Raw genomic sequence first — 24,755 nt, 5'->3', positions numbered from 1 at the left:
TTTCATCAAAATCTGATTATGTTTTCTTTTTCATGTCAATCAGATCAACTAATGGAGCATAAAATCATTTTTAAAACAAAATATGTGAATCATCATATTCTACTTAGCGCACACTGTACAAGCCCATTCATGCACATTTTATGTTGAAGAAATTGAACACAGCATGCTACTATAGTCTTGCAAAGCAGGCATGTTGCAAATAGTCAGTCTTAAAATTAAAGAACTTTTCACTTCAAATGTTCTTCAACAATGACTTTTAACACCATCTTCAGAAAGAACATTTAAAGGTCAAAAGTCTTCAATAACACTACAGCTATCTTTTTAAAAGGACAGCAGACATCCTTTGAAAGGCATGCATATAATATGCAATGGATATAGAATTTGTTTATTATTTAAAATTGTGCACTTCTTGTCTACATCTTGTAGAGCATGCCCATTTATGGTTGTCAATCAAACATGTGACATCGAAAGAACAGAAGCAGATCAAAATAAAAGGGTTATAACTTAGTAAGATACATCACCCCATATAAATAAACAAACAAAATCATTATCCAGTGAAACCAAACATCCAATATTTGCCCCATTTTTGCCTCTACCTGTTCCTTGATGTTCTGCAGCTCCTGTAACTCTCTGTGCACCAACATCTGTTCATTTTCCCTGTGTAGCTTCAGCTCCATTCTTTCCCGCTCAAGCTCCTCCTGCAGTCGCAGTTGTCGGAGCTTCTCTAGCTCTACACGTTCCCTGTCCATCTGCAGGAGTTGCTCTTGTTGCCGGTGCAGCCTCTCCGCCTCAGATTCCCCCTCCTTGTGTACAGCTCCCGGTGGAGGGAAGGGCGGGAGACCCCCAGCAACAGCTAAAACACTGGTGGAGGCAGAGGGGCCCACTGCAGGTTGGTTATAGCCATGAGTATGAGAAGCAGCTGAAGGAGAATAGGCATGAGCAGCTGGAGGAGGTTGCTGTGGCTGATGAACATTTGTCACCTGTTGCTGCTGTTGCTGACTATTTAGGTGCGCTTGGGACAGGTTTATTGGCTGCTGCTGTGGCTCCATTGGCATGACGACTGTTCCTTGCACTGATGTGACTTCTGCTGATGATAATGCCACTGTGGCACCTTTACCAAGGTAAACAGGTTCATCCTGGACAATAGAACTAGTCGTTGTCATGGAAACAGATACTGCCACACCCAGCCGTGCTGAGGTTATTGCAGGGCCATCAGTTGTGGAAGTGGTTGATGCTGTTTGAAGTGGACCTGGTGCTGGGTAACGAACTGGAGTTTGTCCAGAAAGTGGCATTCTGGGGCTCATCGATAGTCTGCTCAGACTGGATAGGGGCACCGGTGTCATGCTTGCAGAGGGGTATGGCCTGTAGACTCCCCTCAGTAGTGGACGAAGAAAAGAAGCAGGCTGGGTTGTGATGGGCAGTGTAGAAGCAATGGGGGTCTGTATTGTGGAGTAAATCATCCCATCAGAAGACCTAATAGCAGCAGGGTACATGGCTCTTAGACTCGCCTGCCTGGCATTGATAAGGTTAGTTAGCGCTTGAGTGTGGGATATTGGCTTACCATCAAGTCCAAAGAGAAGGTTTTGTCTCAGGCCTAGACCTGCTGCTAGCCTGGCAGTCCCTGTCCCAGTTCCTCTACCCAAACTACTATACTGCATCAAGTCTGGGTTACTTCCATACCTATCCATTGAATTGAGTGCAGCACACATTCTGCTGATCTCCCTGGCAGTTGTAGCACTGTACTGAGCCAGGTTAGCTTCATGGAAGCTAGCAATGTCACGGGCAGTGTAGCCGTAGTCTGAACTGATGTTAGACAAGGAATTATATCTCCTTATGGGCAGTGTTGGAGCTGTGATGTCACCTCCATGGCGCAAATCTGTGTAAGAGCCATACTGCATTCCCATATATCCTCCATAGCCGTGTTTCATTGTGACCACATCCATGGCAAGTTCTGCTGGGACTTGGCTGTGTGGATCTAGTTTAGAATGGTAGGACTGCAACCCAACCTCTGCTAGATTTGTATCAGACATGGAAGGCTGAAGCCTACCAGAGAAAGGTAATGTATAGGCCTTACGTCCATCTACTGGATATTCATGGTGACCTTGAAATTGTCTTTCTTGGTCAGACTCATAGGTGAGGGAAGTGGCTGATGGAGGCATTATCCCTTCTTTCTCAGAACCACCGACACAGCTGCCACCGAATGGAAGTCTGTAAACATCACAACATGCTGGTTGGTTGTCATATTTAATTTGACCTTCTGTCAGATCCATAGCATCCTGTCCCTCTTCTACCTTCACCAGCTGAGTCACTGCTCTGGCCTCCTCTGGCCCTCCATCCATCTGAATTATCATAGCATGTGCTGATCTACTTCCTGACATCAAACAAGGGGGACTAGGCTTCCCTTTCAGCTCAACAGGACCAGTGCCATACATCTCAGCATTAACAATAGGTGATACTGCAGTTACCACCACTGAGGCTGTGCTAGTCTGACTGACTAGCAAGTCTTTTTTCATTAAAGGTGAGATCTGTCCTGTAAGATTATACCTAGCCAAAGTGGATGCCTGCTGCTGATGGTGTTGCATGTGATGATGCTGCTGCAACTGCTGTTCAAGGTGCTCTTGTTGCTTCTGGAGTTTCTCTTGTTGTTTTTGTAGTTCTTTCTGTTGGACACTGAGGTTTTCTAGCTTGGCATCAATTTTTGGTATGGATGGGTCCATTGGAGGCGATAATGGTGCTTTGTTTTGGGACAGACATATGGCTGAACCCATGCCCTGGCCCAAATCCATTCGATTTTGATTGGGATCACCGTACATTGTTGGCTGTTTTACCTGGGTCATGAACATGGAGGCAGCCACAGTTACACTTACAGTGGTAGGTGTGGTAGACTCTTGGTTGTTTAGGTTCATAATAAGTGGCTGTACAACTGTTGAATGTCTACTACTCTCTGATCCAATATGATATCTCCTGCTTTCTGTTGCCAGTGACGTAAGATCCATTCCCTGGTCCGTGATGATAAAAGGAGCTGGTTTGCTGCATGTTCTGAGATCCACAACACTTCCACCCTGGATCATATGGCCCTGCTCGACCCTAGAAGTTCCTGGTACTGTAGAAATTCGACAGAGGGAGATATTATCCATTGAAACAGAACCTCTGGTGTAAATACCACCTGTGGTAACCATACTTGTTCCCACATTTACTTTTTCCACTCTATGTGTTCTGTAGAAGCCATGTGTAGGAGAATGTTGGTATGGTGGTGTGTCTGGAGGGCTGCCACATGGGGAGTAAGCATCAAATGTTGATTGGCGACTAAATCGGGTAGGTGAAGACAGCGGAGAAGTAGCAGTGTTTACTGTCATTGGCCTATCCTGGCTTGCGGGTGGAGAGTATGAGGCATCCTGGGAAGACTGCTGTCGATAGATCCGTGGGGAAACTGATCGCTGTGAAGTTTGGGTGCCTTGAGCCATAACAGGAGATGTGTGCCCAGAGCTAACTGACTCCATGCGTAATGCTGAATTAAATGTCTGTGTCGAGAATTCAGCGGTAGCCCTTCTAGAGGGTGAGCGGGTGGGACTCTGTGGTGGTGGTGAAGGAGAAAGAGGAGGACTGGTGCTCCTGTAATATGTGGTATACTTGGGAGAGCGTGGCTCAATAATTCTCTCAGTGGAAGATGTGGAACTGTCTCGCACTTGGATACCCCTGGTCTCCCCTATCCTTCTAGTGAGCACTTCTCTTTGACTGTAGGCCTGAGTAATTTCTGCAATCTTACTGCACACACTTGAGACTGTAGTAGAAGATGTGGCGGGACTTCCAGGCTGCCGGCCATATATACTAGATTGAGTAGATGTCACACTGTGGCTTGAACTAGTCTTTGAGATAGTCACTGCATCTCTGGCATAAACTCCATAAGCTGCAATTGTGGTGGCTGCCACAGTTGGAGTTATTCCATTCTTTCCTACTTTGATCTTGTCTTTGGGTCCATCTTTTGAAGAGAAGTGCTGTGTTACATGGACATCAGGAATCCGTCCTACCGTCTCAACAAAGGAGACAGGTGCTGATATCTGTGTAGGACTCGTGCCTGGAGTTAGGAGAGCATTGCTTTGCTCCAGTAACTTAGCAAAGGCTGAGCCTGTGTCTAGGAACTGTTTGTCTGGGTAAGAGCGTTCAATCTCAATCTCCACTTGCTCATCTGTGGCTTGTTGCATCTTGGTAATGTTTTGAGATGTCTGTCGGATCTCTTCATAAATGTCTGTTTCTGTATCTAATGCTTCATTGTCATATCCTGTTCGATCTTGTTCATATTCATACTCCTCATCGTAACCTTGTCCATTGATGTCCTCCTCATAGTACTGCCCATGCCTTACATGTAGCTGCTGTTGCTGCTGTTGTTTCTGTTGCTTTTGAAGCATCTCTGCTTTCCTCATCATCTCCTCATAAACCTCCTCAGCACTCTTTAGGGGCTTGGAAGTTGAAGATGGGGCCACGGTGGTTGTTGTGGTAGATGATTTCTCTACTGGCGAGTAGAGGGACATAAAGGTAGGCAAGTTGTACTCACTGCCTGATTTGTAAATCTTTGACTCATATCCCTCAGCCTCTGAGTCCAGACTCTGGGGTGAATATTCAGAGGCAGAGGAACGATGGAGCTCTTCCATTTCGGCAGCTTGTCTCAGTTCTTCTGTTGGAGAGGCATCTTCAATGGGTGACAGATTGCTAGGCGGTGTCTTGGACCTCTCTCTGCGCCTCTGTGCCCTCAGCTCCTCTTTATCCCTCTTAGTTTTTCGTGCTGTGCTTCTTATTCTCTGCTGTTCCACTTCTCTCATCTTTTCCTGTTCTCTTAGAAGCTCCTCTTCCTCTCTTAGTTCATCCTCTTCTGAAGAGTCTTCAATAGTGGGAAGGAGAGGGCCATGGGATCGGTGACGCGCCTTTCTCTGCTGTTTGGCCTCTTCCAGTCTTTGACTTCTGCTGGGGCTACTGTCACTGTCCTCCTCCATTGATGAGATGGATGTGGGGGACTGGCCTGAGCCATATGAAGAAGAAGTGGCTGGCAAAGTAGAAGAATATTCACCCCGAGAACGCTCCTCAGGAGATCCTGTCAGACTCTCCATCTCTAACTCTGGCTCTCGATCGAGGCTCAAGTCATTTTCACTGCTCAGCTCCATGTCTCGGCTGTAGCTATTGGTGTTGTTGAGTTCAATAGTTTTAAAGCGCCTAAGGCCTCCTTGTGATGCCATGACATCTTCTTCCCCCTCCTCTACAGAGCCTTTATAAACATCGGTAGAGCTCTTAGTTTCTTCCTCAAAGCTACTAGAGTGGTGTTGAAGACGTCTCTTCTCCTTCCCTGAGTCAGATATAATGTGCTTATGCTGGACTTTCTTGGGTTTAGGGTAACCGTAGCCTTCATCTTCCTCATCTTCTTCTTCCATCTCCTCATCCTCCTCTTCATTTTCTTCATCAGCACTCATCTCAATTATTTGTCTCCTCATAAACTCCTCATCTGTCATCTCTTTTGGTTCAGCATCTTTTTTCTTCTTCTCCTTCTTCTCCTCCTTGACTTCTTTCCATTTACTCTCCCAGTCTCCTCCACTCCCTCCTTCTTCCAGTATATCTTCTAATTCCTCATCAGAGTCATATGCATCTGGTGGAATTGACAAAGAGCGTGGGCGTTGCTTTCCTCTGTCATCCAAGTCTCTATCTCTGTGCTTCCTTCCCCGTCTGTCTGTCTTCTCTTCAGAAAGACTTTTCTCCAACAAAGGTCTCATGGAGCTTTCTAACTTAGTGATTTCGGATGGGCTTAGAGGCGAGCCTCGCCCACAAATTCCCCTCTCACTCAGTTTCATCTCCTCTTCTTGGATGAGACCTGTGATTTCACTATGGGAACTGGAGATTCCGTCAGAGGAGTAGCCGGTGTCACTGAGGCTCTGAGGGCTGCGCGACAAGTCATGGGAGCTGTTTTTTGCATCCTAAAGAAGAAAGAAAGGAAACTTTATTAAGTTTTGGTAAGCTATGGTTTTCATTAATCAAAGTGTTAGATGGTTGTGATTGGGATAAGTACATCCACAGCCACACAATGTAAGCTTGTATACATTTAGATTCTGATCTTTGGACAAAAAAAGCAAATAATTTTTCTCCAAGTTTCTGAATATGAAACAGCTATAAGGCAGCTGAATGTATGAAGAAAATCTCCAGTTAAAACAGTTCCAAGGTATTAATGTTTTAGGTAAGTTATTGGGCTGCTTGAACAGCAACACTAAAGCTACGTTTACCTCTTGGCGAAATGTAAATACTTTGACCTGACTTGTATTAACAACGATTACATGTCACATGAGGTATGAGGGCCAAAATGTAATGCATAAAATATATATCTAATAAAATCATTACAATACAAATTGTGTAACTGTGCAAAGAATATTGATGTGAAAACAGAACAGAACATGCAAGAGAATAGGCCTGAGGTTCTTCAGACCATGGGTGGAGAGTCCTGCAGGAAATCATTGTGCACTTAGATTTAGTAACCTTTCAAAATAAAACCACATATTTCACCGTTCTAATTCCCTATAGATATATAATTGTATCATATTTTATCTTATCATCTTTTTCTATTTATTATTTCATTCATTCATTCATTCTCTTCATGAAGACAAGATGAATTTAATCACCTCAGCTTCAGCCACTTATCCGACATACGGGTCAGGCTGGAGGCTAGCCCAGCTGGCTACGGTACCCGGAACCGTCTTGTTGTGAGGCAACAGTGCTCCACTGCATATCTTATCTTATTTGAACAATCCTAAATATTTTCATATTACACTGCAACGTAGTAACAATTCAAATATGCATTAAAATTAAGTATGTAACTTGCAGACATTCAGAGCATGGTAGCATTAAAAATGAAAATGAAAGCATGACATTTAAACAAATCATACAATCATACATTTAGTTATCCTAACTGGAAGATATAAGCTATCAACATGACTACTTATTCATTAATGTTCAAATGTTGGTTATTAACATGCTAAATGATAATGTCAAAGGGACTAACCTGGTCAATGAAAGCAGGATTGAGGATATTATACAAAATAAATAAAAATAATAATATAGAAAACCTTTGGTAATTGTCTGGAATTTAATCAAGGTTTTACTTTGAGCTCTTGGACTTGGAATTTCAAGCAGCTCCCCAAATGAGGACAGTTTGCTTACCATTGAAAAGTCCCAAAGCAACCAAGCTTCATAAATACTTCAGGAATGATGGCTGAAGCTGTGTAAGAAAAGCTATTGTGCCTTTTCCTTTGCATTTCTCTTTTACTCACTTTACCTCCCCATGCTAGTCCAGAGAGACCGCTTTCCTGTCCCCTTGCAGCAATATGTGAGGAGCGAATCAATGGCACGCAATGGCCCTGGACATCCAAGCAAGTAACACATTTCATTTATGATTTTATATGTAATGTGTCATTTGTCAATTTTGTCTCATGTCACAACTCCTTGTTGCATTAATTCTGTCAAATAAATTAATGTGATTTTTGTGGAAAAAGTAAATATTATCACTTTGCAAAAAAGTACAGGAAAAAGATGCTAGGCTGTCATGACTTACTGCCTGCAAGACTAACCAATACTATTTACTATTACTATTACTAAAATGAAAACAGTGTGCAGATAAGAAACTTGCAAGAAAATATATCAAATATTCCTAGAAATATAACAGGTTTCGAGAGGCTGAAACATACAATTCAAACAAATCAATTTCTTTATTTGATTGTGAGTTTGGCTTTAAAGTGATGAATGTTGAGTGAAGGGTTCCTCTAATGGAAATAACTAGTCAGAACTTAATCAGTCATCGTCCAACAAACATCAGCAGATTTTGACATGGAATAGTCAATTGAGACATCAGCTGTTCTGATCACTTGGTAACATTTATCCATCAGAAAGAAGCTTGTATTGTTAAGATATCCTCAGATGATTCGTCCATCAATCTCAGAAATCATGGAGGTCCAACATGGGCAAAAACTGTAGACTATCCATATACTATCCACTATCCATATTTTTAACAAAAGCAGGACTTTCCACTAAGCTTGATGAAAAAGAAAAATGCATGAATATGAAACGGGGCCATGATGAAACAGCCAGGCAAACGTGGCCCAGGAGAACTATTTATTAGTTCTTAAGCGTATATGTTACTCTATGGTTTACACAGGAAATCTGGAATGAGCCCAATCTGCTTTTATTTTGTGACCTTCACATCTGTCAATACGTTAGTAACTGGGTTCACTTGTGATGCTTTTCCATAGATTAACATACTGAGTCAGATGCAAGGCTAAATAAATGTTACAAAGAAATATTAAAAAAGATATATAATTTGTGACTTACGTCATAGTGTCTGGACCTCTTGATATCCTTGATTGCTGTGATTTGCTCTCCTTTGTTATGGGGGGGTTTGGTCTCGCTAGCATTTTTGATGTCAGGGTCAGTCTTGGGCTTCTCCTCTGTGGGTTTTGGCTCTTTCTGGGTCTCTGTGGTTGGCACAGATGCTGTAGCTGGCATCGTAGTCTTCTTGTCAGTTGGCTGTTTGGCAGAAGTGGGTGCAAATGGTCCGCTACTCCCACTTCCTGCATGCGATTTCTGGGAGTCCACAGGTATAGAACTCTGATTACTGGTGGACTTATGGAGAGGGCTCTGCTGACTGGTCGGCGCCTGTTGATGAGCGGAGCCCATCGGTTTGTGTTTAGGAGATGGATGAGGAACAGGAAGTGGTGGATTATCAAGACCACCTCCAGACATCAGCCGCTGGGTCTGGCAGTTGAGACATAACCACTCTTTCTTCTGAAAGAGAGAGCAACACAGATGGTGATGGACAACCAGCATGCTTGCTAAAACAGAACATACATAATCATGTTGTTATTTCATGATCAGTAAAATGTATATCTCTAGACATTTCCTGATTTAGTTACTGTGTAGTAGTCCCAGAAGTCTTACGTTTATCTCAATGCCAATCTTTTTAAGAGGCTCTGTTAAGCATCAACATTAATCTGGGATGAATGACACAATCAGAACATGTAAAAGTTCATGAAAATACAAGTTGCAGAGTATTATTTTGAATCACAATGGCTTGCATATTAGGACAAATCAACAACTCAGCAGTAGGTTGAAGACTGGAACACGAGGCAGCTGCTGAGTAAGTGTGTCCAAATGGCTAATAGACAGTACTAGCCTTTCTATTTACCACTCAAGGTGCTTTATAAGCCAGCGTTTCCTCATTCTAACAAACTATTGGCAACTACTATTTACAAGGATTAACAGTCCTGAAAATAATTGCGCCAAACCAACAGAATAAGAGCGCGTGCACAAAAACAACACATATACACATATACAGGTACTTAAGCACTCTACAAACTCCAGACTGAGCTGTCAAAACTGCAGCGAGCCAAGTTACGATGACCAAACGAAAAGTAAAGATAAGCCAGCATAGAAAAAAAAAATATTGTTAATAATGTAAAAATACACACTATGTTGAAATACGTAAAATAATAAATCCAAGATCTAAGTCCATCGTGAATGTATCTCCCATTAGTGTAAATGCCAGTGTTGCGGTCAAACAGCCTGAACATATCAGTTGTATGATTATGTGTTGATGATTTCAGAGAGTTGTGACATCATGTGTCACAGTTGATGCTGCTGAGTGTGTTAAGAGGTTTGCTTCAGTTCTGACCAACACTTTTTAGCAACTGAAATTACAAATTAACACACAGAAAGCATTATTTTATTTGCTCTTATTTTATTCTATCTTTATAATAGAAGGTGCGGTTAAATGCTGACTGTGTTGATCTATGTGACTTTGCTAAAGCATGCATGCAGCATGTTTAAGTTCATTGTCTGTGTGAGTTTAAGCTTGTTGATAGCACAACGAGGCCTCCTTATTCACCGAGGTGATGTAAGTCACAAGTCCTCCATATTACTATCTTTAGGTCCCTAAAGCTCATTTTATACTCTAAAGTGTGTGAGTGCAGCCCATCTCTGCACCACTTAACCTACACAGCAGAAATCAACAGTTTCCCCCCATTTTTTAAATGTCTGTCATATTTTTACCAATCCTTTTAGCTTTCTTCCTGTTCATTCGACAATATTTAACATTCTGCATTTAAATTTCTATCTCATTGCTATTCTCTCAAACACTTACATTTCATAAGGTATGGTTCTTGTATTTAACTCACTAATTTGGCCACTGAACTTGTTTTTCTACAAGACTGTAAACAGTTGACCACCTCAACCCACATTTTACCCCTAAGACAAATAGAGGACTCATAATTACTCGTATGCATCTGCAGGGAGATTTTTGGCATGCTGTCTTATATTCCCACTTAGTATAAATAAAGCGTGCACATGTTTGCACATGCAGTATTTTTCTTTTCTCTCTTCACTGTATTATTGCTAAATCTGAACTTTCTCTTCTCCTCTCTGTCACCCTCTGTCTCCCTTTCTCTCCCTCCAGAGGTAGGGTTATTTTTTACCCCGAACTCCACTGTACTGCCTGAATGCACACTTTTCTTTCACTGGCTGGGTGTAGCTTCAGGCTGCACTCCATTGCGCTGCACGTACAGTTATATCCACAGAAGCATATGCAGTCAGATGGTTGACTTCAATGCAAGATGGAGGCAGCCTATGCAGCCAAAGGCCAGAAGGAGATGGTAAGCAGATGGAGGAAGAGGAGAGGGGGTAGAAGCAAGGAACAAAAGAGAAAGTGAGTAACAGCACACATGCACATGAGTGGATGCACGCTCAGCCATGCCTCGAGTAATGTGTCTCCCTGCTGAGTCTGATGGTTTGAAGTTGGATTAAAGACAAGAAAAAAGAGAGCGAGTGTGATATAATGGTGGGAAACTGCTTTTTCTTTTACAAATCAGTGGAGAGAAATGAGAGAAACTGGTTCGTGGGTGCTCACAGTAATATAAAAGGCACAAAATCAAACGGTCTCCATATGAAAATGTATAAAGTAATGAACTAATGGTGGATGGAAAGTAATATTTTGTACGCCATGATAGTGTAGGACTTCACTATTTGCTTTACTAACGGCAGGCCATGGTTACACAAACTACAGTCACAGTAAATCATCCTGTTCAAATCACACTGTTCCTCCCTGCAGCAATACCTCTCAGCCACAGGGCAAGTGAGACAACCATGGTGCAGACCACTAAATGATTGATGGTTGCATAGCCCTATCAATTCACTCAGAACGCAGCCAGAATATCTGCTGACCTGTGCACCTCCTCTGGAAATATGTCGTGCTGCTTTCATACGGCACGGAGAAAGACATTATGATGATGAACCCGTCAGTGCAGCACCAAAGATTCAACAGCCTGCAACTGTGTAAAATACAAATAACTCCATGAGAGAAAATAATACATCTCATCAAGCCAAAAGGTCTTCACTTTCTACACAATAAAATTATAATTTCACAGAAAGCTTCCAATATAAATGCTATACATAATGTAATATAATTTATTTTGGGATGAATATAGGATTTGTGATGAATTGTGGTCAACATCAAAAAAAGTATTTCCTCCACCTCTTTGGCCATCTTTAGATTGGCCAGGTGATAAGCAGGGTCAGGCACAAACCTTAATGATGGCAAGCAGACTAGAACATGTTCGAGTGACATGATGAAACTGAATCATGTCCCTATGAACAGAAACAGATTTAAGTTCCAGAGAGGAAACGGGAAAATGAAAACAAATTAGAAAACTTGCACATACTTGCATACAAGTTATATATGCACATATTGAAACATGCCCGCGCGCACACACACACACATACCTAAACGCACACACACACACACACACACACAGCGGCTTAAAGATGGAGGGTTTAATCTAATACTCTGGTTTTTGCATCTTTAGAAGGACAAGAGACAGTGAAGGACTAAATAACAATAGGAGAAGGACATAAATTGAGACGATGGAGGAAAGGACGGGAGCAGAGAAGTATATTAAAGAAATTGAAGCTGTACAGGAATGATAGAAGGGCTGAATTATAGGAGTGAAAAGCTCGTGGAGTCAATAAGCTGCAGATAATTAGAGGTGGAGTGAAAGGAAGGTGTAAGAGAGAAACAAATTGCAGAAAGAAAGGAGGATGAATAAGAGGATAGAAAAATGAGCACAGCATAACAAGAAGAACTAGAAGACGGACACAAAATGCTGCTTGATATAATTCCAGAGGAGCGCGAGCCAACCAGCGCCTTCCCCTGCTGAAACTATGCCTAAAAGGCTCTCACAATCATATATTGTCAATTTATAAATGCCATGCTGATTCATTATGACAGTGGTGAAAGTTTTGGCCTTGAGACTTTGAATCTGATGCAAGATTATCCTCCCCAGATGAATTTACCGTCTGCATCTATTCTGTCTAATTTGGGAGGATTTCAAGTTTCATCATGCGCCTTAAACTGTCGTCTAAATCCTAAAAAGCAGCAAGCAAGGCAGTATTACAGTATTAAAATTCATATCTGATAATAATTGAATTTTGATTTATGGAAAGAAAATATGCTAAATATGCTGATTTACACTTACACTATTCATAAACCAGGATCATTCATTCACTGGAGTGTAATTTCCTGTGTACTTTGAGCAAATATGTCACTATACAGGAATGCTCCACTTTGCTCCTGATTCATTGGTATATTTGATGGGTTTGAACCAGTATCCTATTTAAGTTTGAGATACAACACGACTGAATGCTGACCATGAGGGTGTCGATGAGTTGACCCATAAATCTGTCATGAGAGCTCATTTTAACAGGATGAACGGGACAGCCTGACACGCAGACAAAAGCAGAAGGGCACGAACTCTGCTGGCACGAAGGCAGCTACAGTGCACGTCTGTGTTTGTCTGTGTTTGCGTGTGCCTGTGGGCTTCAGGGACATGATGATTGTGACTGCTGCAGTAATAGGATGGCAACCCGCCAGCAACAGCTATCGCAACTCGAGGTCAACAAGGAGCACATGGGCAGAAAAGTCAATGAACTTCTTCAAGTGCTTTACTGCATGTCATGATGCTTGTCATTTAAATAAAGAAACTGAGTAGGCAGAGCAAAGGTTCCTCTAATCATTATTGTCTCTATTAATAGTGATTATATGGCATGCCGTTCAGGAACTTATTATATATATATATCAAAAGTGCTGGAATATATGGACCGAACAATGAAAAGTCTGAGAATATGGACCGAACTCTGGAATATATATACGAAAAGTCTGAGAATATGGACCGAACTATGAAAAGTCTGAGAATATGGACCGAACTCTGGAATATATATATGAAAAGTCTGAGAATATGGACCGAAGTCTGAGAATATGGACCGAAGTCTGAGAATATGGACCAAAGTCTGAGAATATGGACCGAAGTCTGGAATATATATATGAAAAGTCTGAGAATATGGACCGAACTCTGGAATATATATTTTGATATATATATATTCAGACATTTTCATATATATATTCAGACATTTTCATATATATATTCAGACTTTTTCATATATATATTCAGACATTTTCATATATATATTCAGACATTTTCAAATATATATTCAGACATTTTCAAATATATATTCAGACTTTTTTCGGTGCACGGGAATATATATTTGAAAGCCGCGGTGTAGTGGTTAGGGCTCCGCACTCACACCCCTGTTGCGCCTGTTCGGTTCCCGGTCGCGGAGCCAGATCGATCTTGTGTCATGAATGGAGTCAGCTCGAAATCTAGTGCCGGCAATCCTCAGTGAGGAGATAATGAACGCCCTGAAACAAATCCGCAGGTTTTTTTTTGAAACGCTCCTCTTAGACAGGATGTTTGACTGTATTTGTAATGTAATGCATGCTGTGGGTGTCCGTCTGACGCGCGACAAGTCACGTGATGGCTGGCGTGCCGACAGCTGATCGTCACGCCCCCTCGCTGGCCAAACTGTTCTGGCTTCATACGGCACTTGACAAGTCGCGTGACGGGGTCGAGGCTGCCTGCCCCGGAACATGCATAGCGCCGTTCTGGCTTTATACGGCGCTATGCATGTTCCGGGGCAGGCAGCCTCGACCGAACATGCATGCAGGCAGCCTCGACCGGAACTATGCATGTTCCGGGGCAGGCAGCTTCGACCCCATCACGCGACTTGTCAAGTGCCGTATGAAGCCAGAACAGTTTGGCCAGCGAGGGGGCGTGACGATCAGCTGTCGGCACGCCAGCCATCACGTGACTTGTCGCGCGTCAGACGGACACCCACAGCATGCATTACATTACAAATACAGTCAAACATCCTGTCTAAGAGGAGCGTTTCAAAAAAAAACCTGCGGATTTGTTTCAGGGCGTTCATTATCTCCTCACTGAGGATTGCCGGCACTAGATTTCGAGCTGACTCCATTTATGACACAAGATCGATCTGGCTCCGCGACCGGGAACCGAACAGGCGCAACAGGGGTGTGAGTGCGGAGCCCTAACCACTACACCGCGGCTTTCAAATATATATTCCCGTGCACCGAAAAAAGTCTGAATATATATTTGAAAATGTCTGAATATATATTTGAAAATGTCTGAATATATATTTGAAAATGTCTGAATATATATATGAAAATGTCTGAATATATATTTGAAAATGTCTGAATATATTTATGAAAATGTCTGAATATATATATGAAAATGTCTGAATATATTTATGAAAATGTCTGAATATATATATCAAAATATATATTCCAGAGTTCGGTCCATATTCTCAGACTTTTCATAGTTCGGTCCATATTCTCAGACTTTTCGTATATATATTCCAGAGTTCGGTCCATATTCTCAGACTTTTCATAGTTCGGTCCATATTCTCAGACTTTTCGTATATATATTCCAGAGTTCGGTCCATATTCTCAGACTTTTCATAGTTCGGTCCATATATTCCAGCACTTTTGATATATATATATAATAAGTTCCTGAACGGCATGCCATATGATTACAATTACTGCATTATTGTGTACTGCATTACTGTGTAATAAGTACTTTTCAACAATGCTGCAGATACAGTTTTGTGTTCAGTTTGTAATCAGCTGGCACATTGATTTCATCTCAGCAGCTGATGGAGACAAAGAGAGCAGCTAAGAACGGTAACTAGAAGCCTCCATCGTGTTACAGAAACTTAGACTGTTTGTCTATCACTGAGGCAGCTGCAGTTGTGTTCTTTTTTCCACTCATTCTCGGATAAAAGTTTGAATTGCTAACATTTCCAAAGCTGCATTCCTATTTGAAGACTTTTTGAAGAAACAAATCATTTTTAGTCATCTTTTTTATTCAGAGCTACCAAACAAAATATGTCTTTGGCGATATAGTTAAAATATAGACAAGGTAAGTTTTTTTTGCTTCAAAAGGATTAATTTGATCTGGTGTAGTTTTATTTTTTATTTATTTAAGTGACCGGGATGTTTGTTAATTTTTAAGAGCTGGTGTGAAGGAATGCTATGAGAGGGGAAGGCTAGGAGGTAGGAGAAATGGAAAATAAGTAGTGGTAGGGGAAGAGATGAGAGAAGATGGAATGTTACAGTGACAAAAGAAAGCATGAGAAACAGAGAGAACTAAATTAGAGGGTGTTTAGGGTGGAATGAGAGAGGAAAAAGAACTGTCTTCTGGACCCCTCCTGGTTTCCTGCAAATGTACTATTTGATATATATGAATTACAAAGATATGAGGAGGATGAGGGGAGAGTAGAAAAGAGGAAAGGAAGAGAAGCTAAAACAGAGATGTGTTTTTCATGGTCCAGAGAGCATTTTGATCCAGTCTAAATGTAATTTGTATGTAAGTTGTAAATGTCTGCTGTTTGTGCAGAAAGCATCGCAGCCCCCCCTGAACAGACGCTGACGACGCCTGCTGACATGTAGAGAAAAGTCCCTTCCCAAAGAGGAGCTCTGAGCATGAAGCTCGCAGAGAGCTGATGGGTCAGGTGTGATCACTGCTGCCTGCACAAAACACACAAATCCTCAGAAACTTGATCCGGATCTGGATCCAGATTCTATAATTTTTTAAAGGATTCTTTAACATTGCGAGATATGGCACTTGGAGGCGAGGGTCTGCAATCTCCGATTGTCTATTGTTTGTTACTGAAACACTCAGCCTCTCCCTCCTTCTATCTGCTCCCCCCTCAACTACAACCACCCATCTGTTTACTTCACCTTCAACTCCTTCTATTGTTCTGCAGCTGTGCTCTCACTGGTGACTTGCAACCCTGGATATGAAGACAGGCGTCAGGGTGACTCCCCAGAGTATTTGCTGGATCAGCTGAATGTCTGGATAATGAAAAATTACCACATTGTTTTGCATAATTTTCGCATTAGGCGTCTGAGCTATATTTGCTCGTCTCTGTGTTAGACGACTCTGGGACGGGTCCAGCAGTCATACTGGTCTTAAACTGGGTTTAACCAACTGCACTATTACAGACTGGCTAATGATTAAACACATCCTGATCTAATCTCTTTATCGATGCATCAACCAATGTTGAGGAAGTATAGCATGTGTGCAGCTGTCCGTATAAATGCATGAAGAAAGTAGTAATCATTCTAGTTCATGCATCCCTTGTATTGATTGCACTGTCAAGTGTCTCCCTACCTGCATTTCTAAGTGAATGATTATTGATTATTGATTTGTTAGCAGCTGCTTCCCCTATACTTCTTTTTTTATATAATAAAACAACAACTAACTGTGACACAAACATATTGCCCCGTGTTCTGCCACTAAGATACACAAGCTTTATTCAATCAGTTTTAGTGTTCTTAACTGGTGGAATTTTTTGCTACCTTATAATATGGTTGATTGCAAAATAAGACTAAAGTTTTTATGAACTGGAATCACCCTTTAAAGAGCATTCATGTTGAAATTATTTAATTTCTGCAGACATGTTCGTTACCCATCCCAGCAGTTTCTGTTGAGGCCTCTGTTCTGCTCTAAATGCACAAGGCAGAGCATTGACATTGACACTTAATCAATATACCTATCTGAGCTGCAGGGACCGACAGACAGCAAAGATGACAACTAATCACCATGTAATGATTCAGTTCGTCCAGCAAGCAGGAACTGAAGGAACGCCAACCAATCAAATCAAATGTACAGGGAGGAAGTAGATAATCTATTTTTCAAATATTCTTAAATACTTCTGTTAAATAAACTCAATGAAATCTCACTGGAATCAGCCGACATGCATTTATTCTCTGTTTTTGCCTAAAGCTTCGACTCCATAAATCTCTTTATCAAGTCCCATTTTTGAATTGGTTCTTTCTCATCCCCTCCAGCAACTAATTTATATTCATAACAATGTACACAGGTGGAGGGAAGTGGAAGAGTGACAAGGGAAGATAAAGTGGAGCTGGAAAATTTGAAGAGATAGACAAAAACTGGAAAAGCACACGGAGATACTTTTTAACTGATTTTTGAATCTGTAAATGGGGTTTAAAATGTAATCTTCTTTCCTGACCTCATTCTGGATCAGATCCAGAAGGCATTTTGCATGACAGTGCTGATGGGACCAAGACCCATCTTCAGTTTTTGTTCCTCAAGATCCGTCCAGCAGTTCTTCTGTAAACCTGCCAATAATCAGACAAACGCCCCCAAAAACATAACCTCCTTGGCGGAGGTAATAATGGCAGGAAAAAGAACAGCTAGCAGAAGAGCCTTCATCTCTCAGCGAAGGGGGATGCCTCCATAACACAGTGTGTGCATGCTCACACAGACAGATCTGATTGGATGGGAGGAAAAAGGCTCTGCTTTGGGAGCTTCTTTGTGCATGTGCACTGCGTGTTAGTTTGTGCCTTCCAGAAGTCTAATGTTATACAGTAGATCAGTAATGTTGGGGAATGTCGAATGCTGCTCAACATTCATTAACGCATGCACATATGCACACAAATGCACGCACGCAAGGATGCACGCACTCACAAGTGGCAGTGCATCAGTTTTAATTGTTTGCATGCAGGGCCAATCAACCCATGAAGCCATGTAGAACAGAACATAATGAAATAGAACAGAACAGAATAGAACGGGACAGAACTGAATGGAATAGAAGAGAACAGAATAGAATGGAATAGAAGAGAACATAATGGAATACTGTAGAACAGAACAGAACAGAATAGAACAGAATGTAACATAGAACAGTTCGCTCCTTTTTTGTCCACCTACGTTGTACATATTATGGGTCTTTTTAATTTATTGTTATTTTGCATCTATGGAGTAATTTATTTGAATGGTATTGTTAAATGTTGATGATTTATGTACGAAGGACTTTCAACGGAAACAAGACCATGATGGCTTTTTTGAAATGCTCCTCTTGGACAGGGTGTTTGACTGTACTTGTAGTAATACATACTATTGTTTAACTGTACTTGTACTGCTTTAACATTCCATCTAATAAATATATTCATAATCATCATCATCATCATCACGCAAACACACACACGCACACACAAACCACACACACAGGAACTCGAATGGTCAGCTCCAGGGTCGGATCTCCTCTCAGTGAGGACTGTAATTTAATTGACCAAAATTGCTACAAGGGTGTTTTCTAGTTGTTATACCATTGTGTGCAACATGAGTTAGATTGTGTGTTAGTGTGTGTGTGTGTATTAGTGTGGAAGAAAGATCAATTTACCTTCTTCTCACTGGAGATTCACAGAGATAACATACTTGTCTCTCTGCCATAAACTGCTCTGCCTTTCCTCCTTATTTTAGTCTAGTCCCTGAATGCAACACAAGTCATGCCTCTGAAATTTCTTGGTTTAATGAAAGTTACCATTCTCCATGTGTTTCATCTCCTGTGTTCACACTTTTGTACATTCTCTTTCCTCTCGTTTGTGTGGAGGGTCTCTAATGTGTTTCTTGTTATTATTATTCTTATTTACCACTTTACGTTTGCTCAGCTTGTTTACCCAATCATTCTGATTGTTTCCCATACCTCTAGTTGACTCAATTTCCCTTTATCACCTATTTCTTATGCCCTCATTACCTCAGTGTTTCTGTGTTGATGTGGATCTTCTGCATGCATTTCATGCTTCTCTCGTGCCTCTATGTGTTCTGTGTACATTTTCTCTTTTTTATCGAATTCTTGCTTGGTGTTTGAAGTTTGCATGCTATTAAATTCCTTATTTATTATTATTAACATTTTTTGCATTGAATAATTTTTCAATTTCCCAGTTCATTTGACCACTCTTCTTTGTGAAGTTAGTTTTTGTTTTGTTTTGTTATTTCCTCGCGGACACCGCCTGCCTCAGTAAAGTGCATTTTCTCATTTCTGGCTGCACTTTGGTCCTCAACCTCTAATTTGCTCAAATGTGCACATTTTATTCACAGTTTCACTGGCACAAACAAACATTCATATTCTGTACACTATATCTCTAAAATACAAGTGATTGTCAAATTTTCTTGGCCTTTTATTAGTTTGCAAAAAAAAGTAGAAAGCAAGCAAGTTTATTTATATTTTGCTTCTATCTATCATGTTTTACATCATATAGAAACGAAATGTTTAGAGCTGTAGATAATATTACCTTTTTTGTATATCCAACAATCCTAGTTCTAGTTTTTGGTTGGATGCAGAAATTACAGGCTTTCCATGGGAACCAACACTATTAGCATAATAAAGTAGAGGAACGAACATGGACTATTTGTGAAAGCGGTAAATTCCCTGAAGAAAGACAGAGATGGAGCTGGCGGTGTGCTGAAGAGACGTGTCATTAAATATAGTGATTCCTAATAAATTTGAGGCTGCAGCACAGCTTGAAGGGAGCTCCCGCTGAGACCGCGCTTCCAGTCGCATCACATTTCTACCAGATCTCTGGTTCAGTTTCTCTTTCCTGCTCCTGATGGCATCATATTTTCCACATCACTGACATCTTTCTTATTTCACAACTTGACTTTGTGTCCAAGAAATAGATAATTGCCAACACAATTCGCGTAAATAACCAATACATATCAAAGTTCAAATGCATTAGAATTCATCTGTGTGACTTGAACAAGGCTGTCTGTCTTTTTCTCTTTTTTTATGCAGGTTTAAACGAAGTTCATTGAAAAATCAAGACTTTGATTGGCGCGACAGCTGAAATCAGCCCCACGGACAGCGACAACATACATCATGCAGTGAGCAGAATCCGCCAGCAGGGGGACGTTCAGCTACTGTTAACATTAGAGCTAGTCAGGGTTAGGGGCATACAACACATTTGATTTGATGATACTTGAATAATTAATATGTTACAATTTTAAATCCAAGAAAATAACAAAACAAGTGTGAGGAGAAGAATGGGAGTGATGGAATGAGAGAATCAGGTGAGAGGGAGGGTGAAGAGGAGGCAGAGAGAGAGAGAGAGAGAGAGAGAGAGAGAGAGAGAGAGCATCAGTGGAATACAAATCATTAAGCTGCTGGTTGCAGCTGGATTTATCTAGTTACACACACACACACACACACACACACACACTGTAGAAATCGAGGGCTGACAAGCACCAATCAGATCAGTTTGCTTTTCTATGTTGGCACATGTCGGCCAATGGGATGGTGTACATCCCAGACAGTGATTTTCAGTTAGCATAAACATATGCCTCCTTCAAAAAGGCCCTAAAAATACACCTTTTAGGGGGACAGAAACGGAGATAGTCATCACGACTATGTACTTGTACTTGTACTCTAACATTCTATCTAATAAATATATTCATCATCATCATATATATAAATATACATTTGATTTATTATCAATAAATAAAACTGCAAACACATTATTAAACTGCACATGACCTACTACAAACTCATTATTCATAATCAAATGTGAAATTAATTCAGTCTAATCTTCCCGTTCAGGTTTATTGTCATTTAAGACAAATATGTTGCACATCGTAATTATAATAACACAACTGTACAGTACAAATTGGGTCAATTCCATCATTAGTCAGAGGATAGCTACTACCTGTGTCTTCTGCTTCTCCATGTTTTCCTTTTACACCCCTACGCTGCATCATGGTACAGTCCACTCCCAGCCATTTTCTTTGGCTGCCTTTTCCCATCTAATTCTCCTTCAGCCATTCATCAATATATTTATTTATGTATTTCTTGCTGTCTTGTGGTGTTTGTGAGGGTCCTTACAGATGACATTGTTTACTTTAAAGGCAATAAAACTGTAACGTATACATTTGTGTGTTGATAGGTGTGTGCTTGCATTTTAAGATGTGTTGTGCCTCTCTCTCTCTCTCTCTCTCTCTCTCTCTCTCTCTCTCTCTCTCTTCTTTTTCTGGTTTTGTGAGAGAAACATTGCTGAGATTTGTCACCATGTACTGGTACACGCCATGAAAAAGAAGTGTGTCTGTGCAGTGATTATAAGACACTATGAGTATACATAGCACCATATACACACACACACACACACACACACACTTTTTTTCTACACTGCCAATTAGTCATCACGTCGCCCACTGAGCTGAGCCGATAAACATGCTAGCAACAGAGCTAATTCACCCTCCCACGCCCCAAATAGTTAATTTGAGCATGTCCATATGCGGGTATGTGTGTGTGTTGGTTGAAGTGAAAAGCTGTGTGATCTGTGGTAGGGAGATCTAAGGTCTGCTTGTAGGCCTAAAATCTGGCTGAACTATGAATTATGATCTCTGTCATCAGTTTAAGCAGCAAACTGTTCTTTATACAGGGGCCAATAGCGTGTTTCCACATTGAATACAATAATATAATTTCTAGATATTTTGTAAGACTGAGTATCTGTAAGTGATAATCAAATAAGGGCGCTGAGAATTGTTTCCAACACTATTAATATAATACAGAGGAGGTGAGTCCATTATTTTATTTTACATTCTAAATTGTTCTTGGCATCTTTATACACCAACCATGAAAAGTAAAAGTGAATCAGAGTTGATGTGTATTTTTAACTGTTTTTTGGATCCATAAATATAATTATTTCTGGACCTCATTCTGTATTTTGCATGATAGTGCACATCGGACCCCTATATGACTGATTTTTGGAATTAATTGAATGCATATTTTACATGATCCCAATTTCATTTGTATCGCGACAGTATCCACAATCCGGATCCAATCTGGATGAAATTCGTTGATAAGATAGAGGCCCCCACCCTACATAGCTGTGTTAAATTCCATAAACATTGGTCAATAATAAACCAAGATATTGAGGAACACATTTTGAAGCTCCATAGACTGCAATGTTAATAAAAATGTCAACGTGAACCATAATCCAGGATCTGTTCTGGATCATCACAAAAACGGGGGCAAATGTGCCAAACATGGGGGGCCGGACACAGCACGAACGCTTGTAAAAACAACTACTGTATTTCTTTTATCTCCTTATGTGCCAGGTTCAACACCTACGTTATGGTGAAACAAGCTTCGGTGCAGTTTAAAATTCCCCACAGTATCTTTAATTGAAATCTCAACTGCACAAGTTCTTTTTTCCTGGAGGTGGAAAAATACTAGTCCCATAATTCAACCAGGATATATGTTGACGTAATTCTCATGGTAGACCTTCAAATTGATGAGAGGCAAAAATCACCATGAGAGGTGGAGCTGCAGTGTTGCTAGGAAGGTTTGGCTCAGCAGATTTATTTCTGTCTGGCTGTAGCACAGCGATGAACTCTGCCTTACACTGCCTAAATATGATGACCTTCCTTAAAGTCTTTCATTATGAATATTTTAAAGTTCCACGACATTCTCACTTCTTTACTGATTACTATTATTATTACTCTGGGTAATCTCTCTAGGTTATTATGTAGCCCTTTAACACAACAGTCATTCATCATCATCATCATCATCATCATCAGTATAGCTTAACATGAAGTTTACACAACCTATTTGGCAATCCCACATTTCAAGGCATTTAATTTGATAGAATTTCTGACCATGGACTTTTTAAAAAGTAGAATTTAATGTTTCAGTTGTGTCTGATGTCTTTCTGGGCGCACTAGTATCCATATTAGTCCTGTATGTGCAACGCCTAAAAGAAGCTAGAGAAAATAGAGAGGGGGGGGGGGGGGGGGGGGGCAGGAGGAGAGAAAGTCTGAGTGGGCGGCGAGGGAGAGACGCATGGCGGGAGGAGGTAATGGAGCAGACATGCATCAAGCTTCAGTGTGAACAGCTATCAGATGAAAACAACAACCCCACAAACTCCAACTGGATGGTGGGCTCACCTGGGAATCATCTATTCAGTTAGCAGCACGGGAAACACAAACAAGATATCTGGCTGGTGTATGCCCTCTACTTCTCTCACCAGATCCCTTCCACCCCTCCCTCAGTAACACAACCTCTGACCAGTTTAGCTCTCATGCTCGCCTTGTCAGATTGGTGTTCTGTTTCATAGCTGAGCCATTTATTCCCTTAATTTATCTTTCCTCGCAAGCCTTCACTTTCCCCCTCCCTTCTCATCTCTTTAAATGACTGTCCATTGCTTTTCTTCTTCTTCTTCTTCTTCTTCTTCCCTCAGTCCTTTCTCTCCCACGCTCTTGTTCTCTCGTGTTACTCTCTTGACTTATTTATCGCACTTTCTGAGTTTTATTCTCAAATGCAGTTAAATTGCTGACATTGCAGAGATAAAAACCTGGTTAAGTCAGACATGAGGCTTTACCTGCATATCCATATAAAAAAACAAGCACATAAATGTGTTTCTCACTGAACACAGTGATGGAATGTGTATCCTTGCTTGCACACATCTCTTTTTTGTGTGTGTATGTGTCATATCGGTTCGTGGATGGGCAGCCGCACACACTGGACATGACAGATGATTGGCAGCTGGACCACCAACACTTGTCTCTGCAACTTCAGATGACACTGCCAGTGTGTCAAAGGAATTTGTGCAGAAGAGTGGACTTATTAGGGTTTGGACTATTTGATGTGAACAGACTTATGAATAAGTAAAAAGAAGCGATGCTGCAGTTTTATATCAGCTACTCACGTTGCATATGACGTCGAGCAGCTGCCACGCCGAAGCGCCGCTGACAACGACTCCCATCCAGCCAGGCACCATGTGACCCATAATAACATGCATTTATATTTGCACCACACTCCTTCCGACTAACTCCATACACCACCTGCAGCTTTTGTATATCAGTATTACTCACTCACTTCTTTCATAGAGCCATAACTGAACTGAACAGAAAGTCAGCATAAAACACAAAACAAAAACAGGTCATGGTGCAATGTGGGAAATGTGTGCAATATCATTTGCCAAAATTAATTTCTGTTTTTTTTTTATAAATACATGTGGAGTGTAGATGTATGTATGTACCGTGCAATGACAATAAAGTATGTTATATTATATTATATTAATTTAGTCTTTTTTTTTGGGGGGGGGGGGGGGGGGGGGGGTCTGAGCTATTGTCATTTCTTGTCAGACCTTTCCAAAATTGTGAATGGACCCTGTCGGATAGCGGAGTGTAGATAGCAGTGCATCTGAGCCATTCATCCGCTCTGCTCCCCCCCCCCCCAGACAGAGAATGGGATGATGAAAAAAGCTGTGAATTTATGTTCCTTCAGTCTGTCACAAACCCAAAGTACACACACGCCTCCATTCCACATCCTCATACAGATAAAAGGTGGGCTGACCGAACAAACAACAGCAGGGGTACCGTTAAAAATGGGAATCTGACTCATGCCCCTTTTATCCAGTAAACGGTGTGAGTCATGACTAAAGATGACACACACAAGTATTATGCATGTTTTTGATCCCTCTTTTCCAAAGAGAATAACACAGAACCAGAAAGGACACCCGCAGATATCCA

General features: G+C 41.1%; 1 protein-coding gene across 1 annotated transcript in view; it reads right to left on the bottom strand.

Annotated features, from left to right (window-relative positions):
• Positions 1-24,755, bottom strand: part of bsna (bassoon presynaptic cytomatrix protein a) — a 58,488-nt gene that overhangs the window by 15,624 nt on the left and 18,109 nt on the right. Inside the window, exons 4-5 of the mRNA XM_068746217.1 lie at positions 8,356-8,808; positions 597-5,957 (exon numbers count right to left, since the gene is read on the bottom strand). Of these exons, the coding sequence (XP_068602318.1) occupies positions 597-5,957; positions 8,356-8,808 (5,814 nt within the window). The remainder of the gene's footprint in view (positions 1-596; positions 5,958-8,355; positions 8,809-24,755) is intronic.

Source organism: Brachionichthys hirsutus, chromosome 2 (assembly GCF_040956055.1).
Source record: "Brachionichthys hirsutus isolate HB-005 chromosome 2, CSIRO-AGI_Bhir_v1, whole genome shotgun sequence".
NCBI lineage: Eukaryota > Metazoa > Chordata > Actinopteri > Lophiiformes > Brachionichthyidae > Brachionichthys > Brachionichthys hirsutus.
This window is presented reverse-complemented; position numbering and strand designations above follow the sequence as displayed.